Source organism: Bombina bombina, chromosome 5 (genome assembly GCF_027579735.1).
Source record: "Bombina bombina isolate aBomBom1 chromosome 5, aBomBom1.pri, whole genome shotgun sequence".
Classification (NCBI taxonomy): domain Eukaryota; kingdom Metazoa; phylum Chordata; class Amphibia; order Anura; family Bombinatoridae; genus Bombina; species Bombina bombina.
In genome coordinates this window covers 65,930,841-65,943,872 of record NC_069503.1, presented here as the reverse complement: position 1 = coordinate 65,943,872, position 13,032 = coordinate 65,930,841, and the positions used below count along the sequence as shown (strand labels likewise).

The window sequence follows — 13,032 nt, the reverse complement described above, 5'->3', positions numbered from 1 at the left end:
CACTTTTGCTTCTTCGGAGGCTGTTTTTGGGAGAAAGGTTCTACAGGCAGTGGTTCCTTCCGTTTAAAGTTCCTGCCTTGTCCCTCCCATCATCCGTGTACTTTAGCTTTGGTATTGGTATCCCATAAGTAATGGATGATCCGTGGACTGAATACACTTAACAAGAGAAAACATAATTTATGCTTACTTGATAAATTTATTTCTCTTGTAGTGTATTCAGTCCACGGCCCGCCCTGTCTTTTTAAGGCAGATCTAAATTTTAATTAGAACTCCAGTCACCACTGCTCCCTATGGTTTCTCCTTTCTTGTCTTGTTTCGGTCGAATGACTGGATATGACGTGGAGGGGAGGAGCTATATAACAGCTCTGCTTTGGGTGATCCTCTTGCAACTTCCTGTTGGGAAGGGAATATATCCCATAAGTAATGGATGGTCCGTGGACTGAATACACTACAAGAGAAATAAATTTATCAGGTAAGCATAAATTATGTTTTTGCCATTCTGGCGCGCAGGGCGCTATGGCTTATGTACTGATCGAATATTGTTAACGATACAACACTCAACTCAAAAAGCTATTCCCAAAAAGTAAGTGTACCTCCTAACAACATACCAAGGTAATTAGAGAACAAGGGGATATGGGAACACGCTAAAAATAGAAATTGAGATAAGGTATTATAATATGAACAATAATGCGATATTCAGTATAATTGGATATATAAAATATTTATAGCAGTCAATAGTGATTAAAAATAGATGCCGGCATCAAAAATACAAAATAAGCTGTTAATACATTAATATATCAAGTTTAAAAACAAAGCGGTCATAACTTTGGCTACAAATAAAAAGCTAAATATGAAATAATGTGCGGGGGTAACAATGTTGCACTATAATGTTACCGTCCAGATAAGTGCACCAATAATTGGGTGTAATACCGTCCAGATATTGTCAATGTTTTATGCGTTGTTAACTTAGCTGTGGATAGATCCACGGGCCCTCGACGATGGTAGTGGTGAAAGTTTCTATATTCCGTTGGAAAGTAGTTGCGGCTCGACTCTTTGGTTTCATTGCCGGTTCCGGTTGGAAGGTCAGAGTTCAAATGAGGAGCGCTGCGGATATTTTTAATAGCAGCGATATTATGGATGAAATAAGGAAACGGCTGTTAGGTGATCGTAGATCATGGGTGGGAATTACGTATCTCGAGACCACTCGTTTGAGTTTATGAGTGACTCTATACACCACACCTACTACGTGTCACTAGATTGATGTTGGTGGTACAGCTGATGTGAAGGTGGAGCAGGATCTGTATGCTCGGTCCAAATAACAACAAAGTTAGCTTACTCAATATTCGAATAAGGTTGCCAAAGAATAAGTTAGTAGATCATGGGTGGGAATTATGCATATGTAAGCCACTCCATATATTTGATAGCGGTTTAATGCACCTCACCTACTACTAATAAACAAATGATATGAGCAAATTCTACGCATTTCAGCCTGTCGGCCTTTATAAAGGTCGGCTCCTTACCTAGACGACATTCTGATACAGGCGTCGACTTTTCAAATCGCCAAGTCCCATACGGACATTGTTCTGGCCTTTCTGAGGTCTCACGGGTGGAAGGTGAACGAAGAAAAGAGTTCTCTCTCCCCTCTCACAAGAGTTTCCTTCCTAGGAACACTGATAGATTCAGTAGAAATTAATTTTTTTCTGACAGAGGTCAGGTTATCAAAGCTTCTAACTTTCTGCCGTGCTCTTCATTCCACTTCTCGGCCGTCAGTGGCTTAGTGTATGGAAGTAATCGGCCTTATGGTAGCGGCAATGGACATAGTTCCATTTGCCCGCCTACATCTCAGACCACTGCAACTTTGCATGCTCAATCAGTGGAATGGGGACTACACAGATTTGTCCCCTCTGCTAAATCTGGATCAAGAGACCAGGGATTCTCTTCTCTGGTGGTTATCTCGGGTCCATCTGTCCAGGGGAATGTGTTTCCGCAGGCCAGAATGGACTATAGTGACGACAGATGCCAGCCTTCTGGGCTGGGGCGCAGTCTGGAACTCCCTGAAGGCTCAGGGTTCGTGGACTCAGGAGGAAGCCCTTCTTCCGATAAACATTCTGGAACTGAGAGCGATATTCAATGCTCTTCAGGCTTGGCCTCAACTAGCTGCGGTCAGGTTCATCAGATTTCAGTCAGACAATATCACGACTGCAGCCTATATCAACCATCAGGGGGGAACAAGAAGCCCCCTGGCAATGTTGGAGGTTTCAAAGATAATTCTATGGGCAGAGGTTCACTCTTGCCATCTCTCAGCTATCCATATCCCAGGAGTAGAGAACTGGGAGGCGGATTTTCTAAGTCGGCAGACTTTTCATCCAGGGGAGTGGGAGCTCCATCCGGAGGTATTTGCCCAGCTGATCCAACTATGGGGCAAACCAGAACTGGATCTGATGGCGTCTCGTCAGAACGCCAAGCTTCCTTGTTACGGGTCCAGGTCAAGGGATCCCCAGGCAGCGCTGATAGATGCTCTTGCAGTGCCCTGGTCCTTCAGCCTGGCTTATGTGTTTCCACCATTTCCTCTTCTCCCTCGTCTGATTGCCAAGATCAAGCAGGAGAGAGCTTCGGTGATTTTGATAGCACCTGCGTGGCCACACAGGACAAGGTATGCAGATCTGGTGGACATATCATCCTTTCCACCATGGACTCTGCCGCTGAGGCAGGACCTTCTACTCCAAGGCCCATTCAAACATCCAAATCTAATTTCTCTTCTCTTGATTTTATCAAGCGTTCAATCTATCATAAGATATGGTGTAAATATCTTCATTGGTGTGAATCCAAGGGTTACTCATGGAGTAAGGTCAGGATTCCTAGGATATTATCCTTTCTCCAAGAAGGATTGGAGAAGAAATTGTCAGCTAGTTCCTTAAAGGGACAGATTTCTGCTCTGTCTATTCTTCTGCACAAGCGTCTGGCAGATGTTCCAGACGTTCAGGCATTTTGACAGGCTTTAGTTAAAATCAAGCCTGTGTTTAAACCTGTTGCTCCGCCATGGAGTTTAAATTTAGTTCTTAAAGTTCTTCAAGGGGTTCCGTTTGAACCTCTGCATTCCATAGATATCAAGCTTTTATCTTGGAAAGTTCTGTTTTTGGTAGCTATCTCTTTGGCTCGAAGAGTTTCAGAGTTATCTGCCTTACAGTGTTATTCCCCTTATCTGATCTTCCATGCAGATAAGGTAGTTTTGCGTACCAAACCTGGGTTTCTTCCTAAGGTGGTATCTAATAAGAATATCAATCAGGAGATTGTTGTTCCGTCACTGTGTCCTAACCCTTCTTCAAAGAAGGAACGTCTATTACACAATCTTGACGTGGTTCGTGCTTTAAAGTTTTATTTACAAGCTACTAAAGATTTTCGTCAAACATCTGCATTGTTTGTTGTCTACTCTGGACAGAGGAGAGGCCAAAAGGCCTCAGCATCTTCTCTTTCTTTTTGGCTGAGAAGCATAATCCGTTTAGCTTATGAGACTGCTGGCCAGCAGCCTCCTGAAAGAATTACAGCTCATTCCACTAGAGCGGTAGCTTCCACATGGGCTTTTAAAAATGAGGCCTCTGTTGAACAGATTTGAAAGGCGGCGACTTGGTCTTCGCTTCATACTTTTTCTAAATTCTACAAATTTGATACTTTTGCTTCCTCGGAGGCTATTTTTGGGAGAAAGGGCTTGCAGGCAGTGGTGCCTTCTGTTTAAGTTCCTGCCTTGTCCCTCCCTTCATCCGTGTCCTAAAGCTTTGGTATTGGTATCCCACAAGTAATGGATGAACCTGTGGACTGGATACACCTTACAAGAGAAAACAAAATTTATGCTTACCTGATAAATTTCTTTCTCTTGTGGTGTATCCAGTCCATTGCCCGCTCTGTCACTTTTAAGGCAGGTGTTTTTTATTTTTAAACTACAGTCACCACTGCACCCTATAGTTTCTCCTTTTTTCTTGCTTGTTTTCGGTCGAATGACTGGGGGTGGCAGTTAGGGGAGGAGCTATATAGACAGCTCTGCTGTGGGTGTCCTCTTGCAGCTTCCTGTTGGGAAGGAGAATATCCCACATAAAATGGATGAACCCGTGGACTGGATACACCACAAGAGAAAGAAATTTATCAGGTAAGCATAAATTTTGTTTTCTTCTTTCTCCTCACCTTCTTTAACTTTATTCTAACACTCCTCCCCCCTCCCTTCCCTTTAGCCAACTTCAATTTTTATCTGGTACATACTATACTTCTGTTTGATAGAACCACACATATTCCGGTTTTTCTCTCCGGTCATATCTGATCCCCATAGTAATACCTTCCATACACGAAAATAAATGAGTAAACACATAACATTTAAAACTTTTACAATAGCAACTCAAAATGTCAAAGGGTTCTTATCTCCAGAAAAGAGGTCAATTGGCTTCAATGACTTCTATAAAAAGTGAATTGACCTCCTTTTAACCCAAGAAACACACTTTAGAAAAAACAATGAACCCAAACTGTCTACTTATTACTATGACCAGCACTTTATTAGATAAGGCCCAGATAAAAAAGAATGGTGTGGGTATCTCTATCAGAAAAGGCACCTCCTTTGAACTACTAAATAAATATTCTTACACTGACAGTAGAGTTCTAATAATTGTGGGCTTACTATATGGTAGACCCCTCACAATAGCTAATATATACTCCCCCAACCGATTCACACCCATATTTTTTCATAAGGCACTTAACCAACTAATAGATAATGCTAAAGGCCCGACTATTATAGGAGGAGTCTTTAACTTTCCACTCAACCCAGCAATAAATACATCAACAGGGAAATCTTATATGGGAAATAGACGATCAAAGGCTAACTGGCATGCTCTCCAACCCCTTCCACTATATGACACTTGGCAGATTACGCATCCCACTTCTTGGGACTACATCGTCTCACATCCACAAAACTCCTACTCCCGCCTTGACTACATACTTTGTGACCAAACCACACTATCTAACCTAAAAGATTCTAAGATAACACATACGGTATGGTCAGACCACAGCACGGTGATTAACACTTTCACTTGTTCCTCTATACCACTTAGCCATCCAAGCTGGAGGCTCAATGATCTTATATTTTCAGACCCACTCATCCTTACTGACATCAAGGAGAGAACAGTTTAATTATTTTCTTTTAATAATCCCCTAGACACTTCTAACTCCAACAATTGGGAAGCATACAAATGCTTTATATGGGGGGAACTCATCAAACACATGAAGAGACAACGTCAACAAAGAACTGCACAATATAATACTCTTACCTCTAAATTTATGCAATCTGAACTGGCACATAAACTTAATCTGACTTCCACTCTACAGCGGGACAGAGACACTTTAAATAATTATATATTTAAAAATGTGCATTTGCGCTCCCTCACAATGAAAGCAAAGTTTTTTTGTTGAGAGCAATAAAATGGGTCCAATGCTTGCTAGATCCCACAAAGAAAATACAAAATATTAATTAAAAACATTAAAAGACATACGGGACGCACCTCTTTCGATAGTAGAGCCATACTACAGGACTTTACTAAATACTACACATCAATATACAATTTAGAATCATGCAATCCCAATTCTAAAACAAATCTGATTACAGATTATCTAGCCAATATTAACCTCCCATCCCTTACAGCAGAAGACTTCTCCACCTTAGACCAACCATTCCATATACAAGAAATTCTAATGGCTATAAAATCCATCCCACCTGGGTAAGCCCCAGGCCCAGATGGCTTCACCACCCAAATTCTACCATCTACTTAAACACGATTAAGCCCACAACTCTTTACTCTATTACAATCGATAGACCAGACTGGTAATCTCTCCAAACACCTCTTGGAGGCTACCATATTGGTTATTCCCAAAACCAGGCAAATGCCCTGATCAAGTAGGTAACTATAGGCCAATTTCCCTATTGAACATAGCTGTAAAACTATATGCTAAGAATCTAGCCACTCATATAAATAAAGTCCTACCATACCTGATCCATACTGACCAGGTGGGCTTTATCCCCGGCAGAGAAACCAAAGACTATTCGATTTGTGTACTTCAAACTCTACATTACTCCAATAATAGGAACACCTCAATTATTTTGCTCTGTACGGATGCTGAGAAGGCGTTCAACAGGGTGAACTGGGAGTTCACGTAGTCCACCTTGTCTTAATTTGGGTTCTCTACCAAATTAATTACAAGAATAAAGGCCCTATACACTAACCCTATTGCTTTAATCCACGCTAATGACTCAACTTCGGACAAATTTACCATTAAAAATGGTACCTGACAGGGTTGCCCCCTATCACCCCTCCTATTTGCCCTTACGTTTGAGACTTTTGCTACACATATCCGATGTAATCTAAACATCAAAGGACTGAAATTTGACCCCATAGAACAAAAATGTCTACTTTATGCAGATGACATCTTCACCATAGGCTCCTCAAGCACATCCATCCCCACTCTCCTAAAAGAACTTGATACATATAAAGTGATCTCTAACTTTTCCATCAACATGGACCAATCATCCCTCCTACCCATTAACCTGACAACAGACAAAACCACATATATAACTTCAAACACCCTATTCTCAATCTCAAACTCTATACGCTATCTAGGCATCAATATTACACCAGACATAACAAAGCTATTAAATTTGGCGGCCTAGGAATTCCCAACCAGACTACTTTAGAGCTACCCATCTAGCACGTATTGCTGCATTGAATCATAACAACCTTTTTAAGCCATGGGTCCAACTAGAAGCAGCGCTCCCCAATCTTCCTTCTTTGGGCGAGATGTGTTGGATCCCTAAAAGATACAGACCAACAATATGCACCACCAACTACTATGTAGCGAGCACACTCAAAACATGGGACAAAACCATCCAGTTAAATCACATAATCTCAAGCCAAATATCCCCTCTCACCACACTCTAGGGACACCCATTTTTCCTCCAGCCCGAATTAACACAAACAATCTTCATAACCGATCATTTACAACTACTATCAATATCTTCACTGTTCAAAGACGGACATTTCAGAACGCAAAATGACTTACAACATATAGGAACACCTTTTCACAAATGGTTTGTATATCTTCAAATTCATCACGCAATCCAAATTAATCCACATAAGCTAAATTTGCTTAGAGGCTGCTCCCCAACACATAAACCCCTATACATAACTAAGTGTGAAAATGAACTGCAAGAAACGTTTACAGAAGAACAATAAAGCAACTTCTTTAAATTGACTAGGAAAGCATCCATCTCCCCAATCATTGTAGAACTTAACTACAAAATCCTATCAAGATGGTACCTCACACCCCACCGACTCCACAGTACCTTCACTGGTGCCTCCTCACTGTGTTGGCGACATTGCGGTGAAATAGGCACTCTCCCATATCTGGTGGCAATGCCCTCAGATAAAAACATCACCTTACACATTAACTCAATATTAGGCACAACACTCAAACTTCGCCCTTCCATAATACTCCTCATTGACCTCCCCCAAATCCCCTGTCTGTATCATAGGAAATTGTTACAATGTATGATAAATTGCGCCAAAAGATTTAATACCTAGATTTTGGAAAAAGGCGACAACACCCACCTTACAAATGTGGCTAAAGGAAGTGATCATGTTCTCTCTTCGGAAAAACTCCACTACTGCTTTCAAGGTAAAGCTTAGACATCATATTTATATGGGACCAGAAAACAACAATATAACCTAACAAGTACCGTTGACACAAAACCTCACCCTCCTCCCCTTCTTTAACTTTTTCCTCTCCTACTTTTCACCCTCTTTAGAAATATCCTTCATTTCTTTACGGTCACACGGCTATGCTGATTATAGTGCCTCTAATTTATGTTATCAACAGTGACTGTAATTTGTATTTATATTTTACTTTATTCCACAAATGCTATGTGCTAATGTTATTCATGTTGTGTTAATTTTTGAAAAATTAAATAAAAAACAATAAAAAAAATAACTGTTTGCTGTTTGTAATTTATTTCTATTATTAAATTGTACACAGCCTTTTAAATTACCTGTTATGAGGCACCGACTCCTACTTAGCATATGCAGAAGTTCACATTATATAAAATTTGAGTCTGTTATTGGCTGATAGCTGTCACATGGTACAGGTCCAGAACTACATTTATCAGAAAACAATTTACTATGACTTTAAAAAGAGAAGTAGGCTTTATTGCATTTTATTTTTATTATGCATGCATATCTCATTATATTATCACTCCTTGTACACAAAATAATCTTTCTTTTCTTAATTTTTTCCAAGATAACAATTGAAATGAACATTTTAGTGCCTATATTGCAGTGTGATTTAAGACAACTTAGTATCGACCAAGAGAAGTTAAAGGACTGGGGGTGGAGCACATGACAAAATGTCTGACAGTGAGAATTAATAAGAAGTACAATACCAATACTGCAGTATCCAATTAAACTTATATTTAAACAACTAATTTTAAACATTTCATTCAGGAGAAAATATTGTTTCATATAAATGATAGAAAACAAAGATTATAATATATTTATAAAGTTTTGATATGGCCCCATTTAAATTGATTTTCTACCATTATGGTCTATAGATCTGGGAAGATTAATATTTAAAGTGCAATTATAACACCCAAAGTGTTAACTGTACTAAATGCTTGTGCTGAATCAATAGCACATATGTAATAAACTAAACAGCTGATCTGTATCACATGAATTGTTATGTGTGCCTTTAATTATACCATACGTACAGTTAATCAGAACCATTATTTATTATTATCTGTCTAAACCATTTAATATTCTTTTTACAGACACGGCCAGAACACTGAGAGATATCAGGTCTTGATGTAACAGGAGTGAATAAGGGAACCTTCTTCCTGAGCACAGACATTGGAGCTTGTTATCAGCATGAACTCATATGGGATAGGTGAGTAAAATCGATATTATGCTGACTTTAATTACTGGGAAAATAAAATAGATCGCTCGTTAAACAAATATAAACTATTATATTTATATCTGCATCTCTTAAATACATTTGTGTCAGTGATGTTATAAAGATGGAGCAACCCCCATTGGGCTGAGGAGGAGGGTAAAAAATACTACTCCTACCTCTGTCCTTTTAGACAGACCATGTCCAACAACTGCCTAACCTCACCCCCAGACCTGGTCCATTACTCAGAACACCGACATCTCCACCTTCCCCTGCCCTGACCTCGCTCATGGAACATACATAACTGCACTTATGCCTATCTTGTTCCCATGTGTGGAACACCCACAACTCAGCAATTTAGTTTACTATGATGTAGTAATGTTTACATTCTATGTCATCCTTTTTTAGTTTGTGTGATTTACAGGTAAATACATTTAATAATACAAAGTGGATGGCATTTTTGAGATTGATTATATTATTATGAATAAACAGTCTTATTTTTCTTTATTCCATTTCTTTTTATGTAGACAAACGCATGAATAGTTCATATCCATCCTTCACTACAGAAAGCATCAGAATGATTCCGCAAACTACAAAAATCTTAGACACCAATGACTATTCACAAACATTTGGGATATCACAAAAGATATTAACAGACAATGGTGAATTGGCAGGAACTGGGCAGCAATCATTATGTACAGAGAGTAATTTAGTTATCAAACAAGAGGACAATATTTATGACTTATCTAGTGAAATGATTATTCCAGATGATAAACCACACATATTTACTGAGTTTTCAAAACATATTAAAGAAGGGAAAAGTCTACAGTCTAACCAAAGGATTCATACAAAGGTGAAACCTTTCAAATGTACAGAATGTGAGAAAAGCTTTAGATGGAAGTCTCATCTACTAGAACACCACAAAATTCACACAGGTGAGAAACCACACACATGTACTGAGTACGGCAAATGTTTTACACAAATGGATTATCTGAAAACTCATAAAAAGATTCACACAGGAGAAAAGCCTTTCACGTGTACAGAGTGTGGAAAATGGTTTACACATAAGAGTAATCTGAAAAAACATAAAATGATTCACACAGGAGAAAAGCCTTTCACCTGCACAGAGTGTGGAAAAAGTTTTACACGAATGGATCATCTGAAAAAACATGAAAGGATTCACACAGGAGAAAAGCCTTTCACATGTACAGAGTGTGGAAAATGTTTTTCAGTTAAGAGTAATCTGAAAAAACATGAAATGATTCACACAGGAGAAAAGCCTTTCACATGTACAGAGTGTGGAAAAAGTTTTACACAAAAGATTGAGCTGAAAACTCATGAAAGGATTCACACAGGAGAAAAGCCTTTCACATGTACAGAGTGTGGAAAATGTTTTACACAAAAGCGTGATCTGAATACTCATGAAAGGATTCACACAGGAGAAAAGCCGTTCACATGTATAGAGTGTGGTAAAAGTTTTGCAGAAAAAAGTTATCTGAAAACTCATGAAAGGATTCACACAGGAGAAAAGCCTTTCACATGTACAGTGTGTGGGAAATGTTTTAAACAAATGTATCATCTGAAAAAGCATGAAAGGATTCACACAGGAGAAAAGCCTTTCACTTGTACACAGTGTGGAAAATGTTTTACAGAAAAGAGTCATCTGAAAAAGCATGAAAGGATTCACACAGGAGAAAAACCTTTCACATGTACAGTGTGTGGAAAACGTTTTACACAAATAAATAGTCTGAAAAGTCATGAAAGGATTCACACAGGAGAAAAGCCTTTCACATGTACAGAGTGTGGAAAACGTTTTACACACATGATTTTTCTGAAAACTCATGAAAGGATTCACACAGGAGAAAAACCTTTCACATGTAAAGAGTGTGGGAAAAGTTTTACACAAATAAATAGTCTGAAAAGTCATGAAAGGATTCACACAGGAGAAAAGCCTTTCACATGTACAGAGTGTGGAAAAAGTTTTACACAAAAGAGTTATCTGAAAATTCATGAAAGGATTCACACAGGAGAAAAGCCTTTCACATGTACAGAGTGTGGAAAAAGTTTTACACAAAAGAGTAGTCTGAAAACTCATGAAATGATTCACACAGTAGAAAAACCTTTCACATGTTTGGAAAATGGAAAGAAAGTTTTTATTGAAATCAGGAATCACAAAACACCAAATATTTACACAAATAAACTTTATATACATAGTGTACAAACCTTTTTACTATTATCCTAAAGAGGACAAACTCTTTAAATAGAAGCATCAAAAAGGATCCTATTGTAAATAATACTTTCTAAATCCCAGTTATAAAAGTCCCAGATTGGAAGTGCTCTCCTGCTGTCCTTTGTTCCTCTATATATATATATATGTGCACCTCAGTTTCTCTCATATCAATGTGATGGAATACAAACACCATACAGGAATATACAGATATGTCCCCATACTGACCAGTTTACACAACCATTCACCACCAAAGCACCCCCAGTGTTGTTTATTAATATGCCAGTGTTAGGAGTTGTACGTTTGTTTTATATAGAGGAGAAAATAATTACATTTACAGAATAAAGAGTCTTTATTTGAATAGAGTGTTAGAGAATTATATAAACAAGAACATCAGTCTCAAATGATTGACATCTGGGAGATATATGTAATGTGCACATCATGTGGATAAACCTTTTCTTATAGCAATAGATGCTTAGCATTGTACATGTTATATACCAGAGGAATTACTGAGGGGAAACTGATTTTATTTCATGAGAGATAAACATAATCAGTTTAATTTAAATGGCTACAATAACCTACATGTATACTGGGTATGCAATATGTGTAGAAAGTCCAAATTGTACCAGCACTCCAGCGTATAAAATATATATATTGCAAGTCACCCATGGGCCACTGTCCCAAGCCCTAGATATAATATAAAACAAACTCAAGTGACAGCAAATCTATGTCTTATTTATTCATATAAGGAGACAAACAGGCAACGTTTATCAATGGCATGAGTAATGTTCTGTAACTTGATATTATGTCTGTTAGATGATTTCATGTCAGTTAGAAGCCACAAGAACTGATAATAGCACATACTGTATATATAAAGGGAACATTATATGTCTGATAAATCCCTTTGTATCAAGAGCACAAGTGTTAGGTATATTTATACCATTGTGTGCATATATCATGTAATGCTGCTGTTTACTATATAATGATATACAATGTTTTTTTCATGCAAATAAAAAGTAATTGTAATCCAGACCAGTATTTTGTGTTTTTTGTATAATTAAACACCCAATATCACGGAATAATTAGGAAAACATCATCAAATACAGAAGCAAATCTGACAGTGAAAGTTAAACGCTGATAATTCAGATAGAGCAGCAATTTTACCTAACTTTGCAATTCCCTTCTATTATCTGATTTGCTTTGTTATTTTTGTATCCTTTGTTAAAGAGTAAACATAGTAGGCTGATATTATATGAACTAAGGGGTGTGCACGTGTATTTACCACTCTGCAAACTCTGCTGTCTGAAGATATGTGCATGCTCCTGAGTTCACCTAGGATTACTCTTTAACAAAGGATACAAATAGAACTAAGCCCAAATTATAATATAAGTAAATTGGAAAGTTGTTTGAAATGTCATGTTCTATCCAATCCATTTAAGTTTAATTTTGCCTTTTCTGTCAGTACATAAAACAATATCAAATTAACCCCCGACCTACACCAACCCAGATTATTAATCACCAGCAAGACTTTTTATACAGAGACATTTTATGTAACTTAAATCATACTTAAAGGGATAGAAAATTACACTTTCATGATTCAGATAGAATGTGTCATTTTTATTTCACTTCTGTTATCAAGTGTATGTACTACTGAGAGCTGACTGGTGGCTACACACATGTGCCTTTTGTCATTGGCTCATCAGATATGCTCAGCTAGCTCCCAGTATTACATTGCTGCTCTTTAGCTGACTTTGCAGGAGTTAAATACATAGTTATAAACAATCAGTGGTACAATAATATACTGATCTAACATATTAAAATAATTTTGCCTATTTATA

The 13,032-nt window shown here is 38.0% G+C and overlaps 1 protein-coding gene across 2 annotated transcripts in view; it reads left to right on the top strand.

The window, feature by feature from the left end:
• The window catches only part of LOC128659870 (gastrula zinc finger protein XlCGF26.1-like), a 296,170-nt gene extending 283,946 nt beyond the window's left edge, over nucleotides 1-12,224 (top strand). The window contains exons 1-2 of one of the 2 annotated variants that reach the window (XM_053713448.1): nucleotides 8,848-8,964; nucleotides 9,495-12,224. In XM_053713448.1, coding sequence (XP_053569423.1) covers nucleotides 8,946-8,964; nucleotides 9,495-11,209 — 1,734 coding nt within the window. In that variant the 5' untranslated portion in view covers nucleotides 8,848-8,945 and the 3' untranslated portion in view covers nucleotides 11,210-12,224. Of the gene's footprint in view, nucleotides 1-8,847; nucleotides 8,965-9,494 lie in introns of those variants that run through there. The other variant, XM_053713449.1, reaches the window with a different exon arrangement.
• Nucleotides 12,225-13,032: the final 808 nt, after the last annotated feature.